Genomic DNA, 9,034 nt, shown 5'->3' on the forward strand with positions numbered 1-9,034 from the left:
TTCCCAGACCCAAGTACTGTCACGCTAATCAATGTATATCTACCAATTAACATGAACACGGATTGTAGTGAAAAACGGTATGCCGAAGCTTACGGTCAAATTGGAAGGCTACTCCGTAGGCTGAGAATCTCGGGTTTTTTAGTCTGCGGTGATTTCCAGTGTGCCTCTTCTTGAAAGGAAAGCTACAGGACGTTTTTATGGCATGTATTTCGTGTGACTATTCTCCATATATTAAAGATCAAAACTTTACGTTCATTCACAATTCAGGAAGCACAAGTAATATTGATTACGTCTTTTCTAACTTTTATATTCCCTCACCTGTACATGTGGATTCAGATCATACAGCAAGTGATCATCTTGGTCTTAAGTTTAATGTTGCTTTAAGTCACGATGTTAAATCAAAAAGGCCAGATTATACAGAAAGACGCGAGTGGAAAAGGATTAACCTCAGTCTATACCAGTCGACGTGTGACGAAATTTTGGATAATATAAAAGTCCCGTTCCAGCTTCTTGTCCATGGGTGCGATGACAAGATTGCACTCAATACATACTGCACTGAAATTATTCATGCGCTAAATCTTTCTAAGTGTGCAGCCGTACCTAGTACAGTTATTAGGAAAGGTACAAGGAAAAGATGATGGAGTGACCATCCTTACGTGAAGAATGCCAAATGGAGGTCTAAGATGTGGTATTCTGTTTGGCGCGACTCCGGCAAGCCGAGGACCGGCACTGTCTTCAATCTCTTTCGTAAAACAAAAAGAGAATACAAAGCATGTGTGGATGAGCTGAAAGTGAAGAAAGCAGAAACTGCTTCGGAAGAGGCTATCCGTGACCCACAAAATATGCGGAAAAAATTCAAAAATAGTAAAGTGCAGGTTAACAAGGCTCTTGGTCTTGATGGTGTCAGTGGTAATCATCTGCACAATGATTCACCGATTTTGATCAGCATATGCAACTACTTTTTCAGATGTGTATAGATAGTGCCACCGTCCCCAAACCGTTTTGTACCGGAGTCGTTACAATCATCCTGAAGAAAGGAAAAAATGCAAATGAGTTTGGAGGCTGCAGGCCGATTACTGTCTCGAGTACATTGAGCAAGTTGCTGGAAAAATTGGTCCTTCACGAAGTTATATCGAAGTGTGTGATAGACTATTGGCAGTTCGGGTTTCAAAATCATCTCAGCTGTGCTTTCGCATAGACTTCTAAAGCGCATTCCTGCCAAGGCTGATTCACTTGAGTTATCCGTACATATATGTGGTGTTGACATTTCCGCTGCATTTAATTCAGTAATCCAGTCTGCTGTGTTCCAGACCCTACTAGATGCCGGTGTGAACGCCCATATAGTAGCTATGTTATCATTTTGGTACTCTAATAACTCTATAAGAGTAAAACTTAGGCTTGAAAAACTCAGTGAGCCAGTTAAACTAAAGAGAGGACTTCTACAAGGTTTCGTCTTAAGTCCGATATTGTTTAACAGGTTGACTTTTAAGGTTACAAAACAAATTTCTGGCGGGCTAAGATTTGATACTTGTTATTTGAGTTTAATATGCTACGCTGATGATTTACTTATGTTGAGTTTCTCATTGAGTGTACTGCAGGATAATTTAGATAAGCTTGTATCTGGTTATAGCGCTATTGGTCTACAAGTTAATGGCCAGAAAACTGAATTTCTGGTTTTCAGCTCTGCGAAACAATAGGGACCAGCAACAAATGTATCCGTAGATGGTGCTCTTATTGCACCGTCTTCTTCGCTCAAATATTTAGGTCTTTCGTACGGTTGAGATAAGAAAACTACAAGAACTCTTTGCCTTGATACCCTTGTGTCTAACCTGTGAGTGAGCTATGCTAAACTAGCCCCGCTGAAGTATTCTCACAATCAGTAAATTTCGGCGAGGATGTACAGAGCAGTGGTATTACCACATGTCCTTTACCTTTCCACGCTTTGGGAATGGTTCACAGAAACAGAGAGACTAAAAGTTAGGTCCGCGTTTTGTAGTTCTTTGATGTTTTTGATACGCATACCGCTATTCGACAGAAACTCATTTCTTTTGAACAAGTATCAAATTACAGATCCCCGTGAAGCTGAGGCAGAACAGGAAAGTAATGCTAGAAAAGCTGCCCTTGAGTACCTTTATGATTTCCTGCCGTTGCACGTCATAGATAGATAGATAGGTGTATTTCAAAAACCCATGGGCCATATACACACAAAAATATAAATAAATAACAAACAAGCAAGGAAATTAACAACAGTACGAATTACAAATACGCACAAAAAACAGAATTCAACGCAAAAAGTGCCTATTCTAACAACAAAAGAAAATAGTCATATGAAACTTTTTTTTCTTATTAAGGATTCATCTATATATACTCCCACTCGAAATTTTGTGGTTGTGTTACTATTTTGTAGAATACCCGGAAGCATCAAATTAATCCCATGCAAATAAATTTCCCGTAAATCCAAGAGCACCGGGCATTTCCGGAGAAAATGATCCAAGTCTTCATCATCATCATTACAAAGGGGACAAACATACCGCCTATCAGGACCAACTATCATTTTATTTTTGTCGAAAGTTTTTTGCCTGTTCTGGATTGGAAGACAATGCCTGTTCTGGATTTTCATATACGAGCTATGAATATATATAGTGAATGTAATTTAATCGTTTAATGTTGAAGTATTGTTTTTCACCTTTTTCTTTTTTCTTTTTATTTTTTTTCTTTATGCTCCGCCATGTTGTTGTTCTGATGGTGGGCTAAAATAAAATATCTATCTATCTATCTATATATATATATATATATATATATATATATATATATATATATATATATATATATATATATACCTTTTCTTTTTCCTATATTCACCTTTTTCTTTTTCCTTTTTATTTTTTTTCTTTATGCTCCGCCATGTTGTTGTTCTGATGGTGGGCTAAAATAAAATATCTATCTATCTATATATATATATATATATATATATATATATATATATATATATATATATATATATATATATATATATATATATATATATATATATATATATATATATATATATATATATATATATATATATATATATATATATATATATATATATATATATATATATATATATATATATATATATATATATATATATGTATATATATATATATATATATATATATATATATATATATATACATATATATATATATATATATATATATATATATATATATATATATATATATATATATATATATATACTCCCCGCAATATATATACCCCCCGTCCAAATCCCCCCAATGTCATCGGATCTGGTCGGAATTTAAAATAAGAGATCTGAGACAAGATATTCTTCCAAACATTAAATTTCAGTAAGATCCGACCATTCCTTCGTTAGTTAAAAATAGCTCATTTTTCTCATTTGTTCAGAATTAACCCTGCCCCCCCCCCTCCAACTCCCCCAAAGAGACCGGGTCCGTTCCGGTTATGTCAATCACGTATCCAGGACTTGTGCTTATTTTTCCCACCAAGTTTCATCCCGATCCCTCCACTCTAAGCGTTTTCCAGGATTTTCGCCCCCCCCCCTCCTCGATTCCCCCAATATCACCGGATTCAGTCGGGATTCAAAATAAAAGTTCTGAGACACGATATCCTTCCAAACTTCAAATTTTATTAAGATCCGATCACTGCTTCGTAAGTTAAAAATACCTCTTTTTTCTAATTTTTCAGAACTACCCCCCCTAACTCCCCCAAACAGCGCAGATCCGTTCCGGCTATTTCAATAACGTATTTAGTTCTTCTGCTTATTTTCCCCACCAAGTTTCATCCTGATCCCTCCACTTAAAGCGTTTTCCAAGATTTTAGGTTTCACCCCTCCAACTCCCCCCATTGTTATCAGATCTCGGTCGAGATTTAAAATAAGAGCTCTGAGACACGACATCATTCCAAATATCAAATTTCATTAAGATCCCATCACCCGCTCATAAGTTAAAAATACTTCACTTTTTCTATTTTTTCCGAATTAACCGGCCCTCCCCTCCCCTCCAGATGGTCAAATCGGGAAAATGACTATTTCTAATTTAATCTGGTCTGGTCCCTGATACGCTCGCCAAATTTTATCGCCCTAGCTTACCTGGAAGTGCCTAAAGTAGCAAAACCGGGACCGACAGACCGACTGACCGACAGACAGACCGACAGAATTTGCGATTGCTATATGTCACTTGATTAATACCAAGTACCATAAAAACCAGAAAATCGTTAGGTTTCAAAATTTTTTTGAGCGTTAAGCTCTTCTGGATTTTCTAGACCAGTAACAAAGAAACTAACATTATAACGGAATTTCCGTAATCCTTAGAATATATTAAATAAAAAAAATCAGCTAAAAGTAAGGAGTAACATTAAAACTTAAAAGGAACAGAAATGATTACGTATATAAAAGAGGTTGCTCCCTCCTTAATACCCCACTCTTTACGCTACATTTTGACTTTTTGTTTCAATTATTTAAGATCTTATCTAGTGTTCCACCGTTAATATTCCAGCTAGAAATGTGTAAATTCGTCAAGGTCATTGCTTAAAGGTTTTCTAGACAACAGGATATTTAATACTGAAGAAAGGATGGTTATTTGAGCTGCAGAGGGCACAATTAAGGTCGTTAGTACAGGAAGTATCTTACGAGTTGGCGTGTCCTTCCCCACATCGGGAGCAAAGCACAGTATCGCTTCAGGGTTACAAAAGGAACCAAATGAAATAAGAGTAATGAATTTGTTTGAGGTATATGCAGATATTTCGCTAGCATCAAAAGCCAATATTACTTGTAGACGTTCTTGATGTGCATATACCTTTCAACGTCAACGTTCTTGATAGACCTTTCAACGTCGGGAGAAATTTTGCAACGTGCATTCAATTCAGAATTGCTATCGCTGATGAAGTACAGTTTTAGAAATTTATGATTCTCACCTGAGAATGGTAGAAGGGACCCTGCTCTATGATAAATTTGCCCTTTTAATTTGAAAGTAGGCATAAATTGATCTTGATTTTTGATTTGGGCACCAAGCGACGTCATTTGGAAACATGAGTTATATTTTCGGATTTGATAAAAAAAAAACGCCTAGATTCTGACGTAGTTCCAGTAAGCAAAGTATTCAATGGCTCTGGTGGTGCAGATATGTGGAGTAACATCCTATATTCGTTCCACCAAAGTATCCTTCTGCTCAAGTTCTTCATAAAACTTGTTCTTAGCACAATTCGACTCCAAAAAACCCAAATTAAATCTGGTTCTAAGGAAGAATGGTCGCTGTTTCTTACAAGGGAATCCACTCTCCTTCTTTTTCCGCTTGTACAGTTGTTACTCAACTAAATAAGCAGGCACGCCACTCTTTAATCATTTTTAGAGATATTTTGTGCAGATGGTGAGTGCAAATAAATTGCAAACAAAATTTTATTCAATGCTTTTTCTTTCTTTTTATCCAATTTGCTTTTCACTATAGATATTTCTAATTTTAAGTTATGTTTGAATATACTCTATGAGCTTTACTAAGTAACAAGTGGAATATTTGTAATTTATACCAGAACACTTGTTTTCAAAATTAACAACTATATTTTAATCCCTAACCTCATTAATCTCTTGTTTTTAGATAGTTTACTAGAGTGTAGAGAGTTTACCAACGTTTACTAATGAAATGTTGAAAAAAATCAATATTCACACCACTTGACTTGACTACGGAAATGGAATAGAGTTTTTTTCCTTTTCAATACCAACCAGTCAAAAAACTTAATTATGTTTTTGTATAGGGGTTTCATATGTTTGTTCATAAAATTGTATAAACTACTATATATACCGCTGAGGATTTTTATAGTTATTTTGATACAAGCCATCCAATCATATTTCCATGATTGGGTGTTTATAAGTCAAAATTTTTACAGGACTTTCTTTACAATTCTCTTACTTAATGCTATATCTTAGCCGATGTTTCAAATTTTTATTTTTATGCTCAACAAACATGTCAAGATTTAAACGTTCTCATTTAATATCTGGAAATCTCTAGGTTAAAAAAATTTAGAAATCTACCACAGCTTGGAACCTTGAGAACTTAAATTACCAATCTATGCCTATAAGATACAAAAATAACAAACTCGTAATTATTTGTTTTTTAAGAAGTATTTCGACTCAAAAACATAGTTAGAAGCACATGAAATGCATCTTTATTGGAGTTCATATTTTTTGGACGATTTCTTTATTCGAATATTCTAGGATGAATAGAAGAGGAAATACTAAGGGAGAGCTCTAGACTGACAGGATTCTAGACTGGCAGCACTAGACTGGTTCACCAAAATATTGAGGTAGCCATAGACCGTGTAATAAATACATATTACGGTTGTGGAAATAAAGAAATAGACTATTCTTATAAAATTGTGAATTCTGTAACTCAAGCGAAATTTATAGAACTTTAAAAAGTGGAAAGATACGCTACGTTGTTTTGAAAAGTGAAATTTTGATTAATAGCTTCTAATATTTCGTCAAGGTTGACACTATTTATTGAAACATATGTTAACTCATATATATTAACTCTTTTTAAAAACATTTTTTAGACTTACCGGTTTTGGTACTTTGAATAGTGAAACATACCATATTTTGCATTCCAGAATTGAAACTAGAAAAGAGGCCGGTGTTGTAATGGCATTAAGTAGTCGGTCCAAAAAATGCCCAGTGGACTGGGAACCTATTAATGAGTAGATCCTTCGTGCTCGCTTTGCCACTTCTCAGGCCAAATTGACAGTTATCGTTGTGTATGAACCAACCAATGATACCTTTGATCAGACCAAAGATGATTTTTATCGCGTGTTGTCAAATGTTGCTGCTAAAGCGCATCGGCATGATATTATGACTTTGTGTGGGGACTTTAACGCTAAAATTGGAAGTGATGCCTCCTATGCCCCAGCTATCCTTGGTGAGCATGGACTGGGGGAAATCAACGATAATGGCATACGTTTAATTGACTTCTGTGCCACTCATAAACTTATCTTCGGCGCATCATGATTCCCTCATACACAAATTTACTTGGAACTCGCCTGATGGTGTAACAAGAAATGAAATAGACCATATTTTAATTGCCAAGCAGAGGCGACGCTGTTTAGAGGATGTTAGGACCTTTCGAGGTGCCGACTGCTATTTCGACCATCAATTTGTTGTTGCTAAGTTTAAACTGAAACTAAAAACTGTCATAAAGCACCAGCGGTCTGTAACAACATTTAGTGTGAGAAAACTGGAGGACCCGTGTGTATAACAAAAGTATACATCTACTTTGTCAAATAAGTTTTCTATGCTAAGGGACGAGTTGTCAATTGATAATCAATGGGAAAAGATAGTCGAGTCCCTGAAAGAAGTGGCACAAGAGGTTGTGGGAAATAACAGGAAGAAGAAAGAGCAGTGGATATCTGAAAGTAACTGGGATATCATTGATCAAAGGGCAGAAGTCAAAATTCTCGTACTTAGGCATGAGTATAACACAACATGTACTAGAGAATATCTAGATGATTTGAAAACGTAGTATAAGCGTCTCAATAAACAAGTCAAAACACGGACTAGGAATGTACCTCGAAACTATGCTGATTAGGCTGAAGTAGCCGCCAGGCGGGGAGACAGTCGCACTTTGTACGCTATAACGAATGAGCTTGCGGGTATTTCGAAGGCTTCTTCAACCCAAGTTGAAAACAAAGAAGGCATCTTATTAACCCAGACGGATGACATAAACCGACGCTGGACGGAGCATTTCAGCGAGGTATTAAATCAGGTGCCTCCAAAAACTTCTTTAAATATCCCTGAAGAAACACTGTTTGATTTTGGAATATATTCCGGACCTCTCTTGCTGAGTGAAGTAAAAGAGGCTCTAGTGACTTTGAAAAACGGAAAGGCTGCCGGCAATGATGGCATACCCCCAGAACTGTTGAAATGTAGTAGGAGCGCCCTAGTAGTGCCCATGTTTGAACTTTAGTCGCGTTTTTGGGATGATAAAAAAGTCCCGAATGAATGGTCAAAGGCAGTAACTGTCAAACTCTTCAGAAAAGGACAAAAGACTAAATGTGATAATTGGAGAGGCATCGCTTTACAATCCGTTGGTATCAAGGTTTTGTGCCAAACTATTGTCAATAGAATTTAAAGTAAAGTGGAGGAAGTTCTGAGAGATGAACAACATGGATTCCGCCAAACAGATCGTGTTGTAATCTATTATTTGGCCTGAGCGTCCTGCTCGAAGAATCTAATAAATGGCAGGTTCAACTACTCACAGTATTTATAGACTTTCTCAAGGCCTTCAACTCGATACACCACGAGACTGTATGGAAAATTGTAATATATTACTGCATCCCGCTCAAAATTGTAAATATAATTAAAGTGTTATACCTGGATATTATGTGCGCAGTACCAACCGAGGGTGGCCTAACGGACTGGTTCACCGTTCAGTCGGGTGTAAGGCAGGGCTGCATTCTATCGCCACTTTTATTTGCCATAGTCATAGATTTCGTGCTTCGTGGATGTAGCTTCAGTGGGGGTCTACAATTAAACCCACTAAGAGCACTTCATGGTGGTGTTTTTGCGGACGATATTGCATTCTTCGCTCACGAGTCAGAAGCTATACAACACAATATAAGGGAACTTGGGCGTGTAGCAATTGCTATTAGACTCTCCATAAACGCTAACATGACTAAATCAATGTCAAATGCGGTCATTTCTGACTTAGCTGAGGGACTCTTGGTCAACAATGAGGAAATTGAAGTAGTGAGAGAGTTCAAATATCTCGGCAGCATTCTTACGCAACATACCAATCCCGAAAGAGAAATTTTGTGCTGAATATCATTGGCTGGCTCTGCCTTCAATTGTCTTAGAAATGTCTGGAGAAGTAACAAATATTCCCAGAAGCAAAAGCTCAGAATTTATAATAGCAATGTCCTCTCCGTCCTTACATATGGCTGTGAAACTTGGAGCATCACTGTGCAACTAGGAAAATCACTACGGGCATTCAATAATAACTGCCTAAGATCTATTTTGAATATA

The 9,034-nt window shown here is 36.5% G+C and overlaps 2 protein-coding genes across 2 annotated transcripts; both read left to right on the forward strand.

Annotated features, from left to right (window-relative positions):
* Positions 1–683: 683 nt before the first annotated feature.
* LOC136033586 (uncharacterized) lies at positions 684–7,021 on the forward strand. The gene is made up of 3 exons (XM_065714344.1): positions 684–909; positions 4,803–4,912; positions 6,719–7,021. The coding sequence occupies exons 1-3, from the start codon at positions 684–686 to the stop codon at positions 7,019–7,021; spliced, it is 639 nt and encodes a 212-aa protein (XP_065570416.1).
* Positions 7,022–8,392: 1,371 nt separating this feature from the next.
* On the forward strand, positions 8,393–8,830 carry LOC136033587 (uncharacterized). The gene has a single exon (XM_065714360.1). The coding sequence runs from the start codon at positions 8,393–8,395 to the stop codon at positions 8,828–8,830; it is 438 nt and encodes a 145-aa protein (XP_065570432.1).
* Positions 8,831–9,034: the final 204 nt, after the last annotated feature.

This window comes from Artemia franciscana, chromosome 1, assembly GCF_032884065.1.
Source record: "Artemia franciscana chromosome 1, ASM3288406v1, whole genome shotgun sequence".
Classification (NCBI taxonomy): Eukaryota; Metazoa; Arthropoda; class Branchiopoda; order Anostraca; family Artemiidae; genus Artemia; species Artemia franciscana.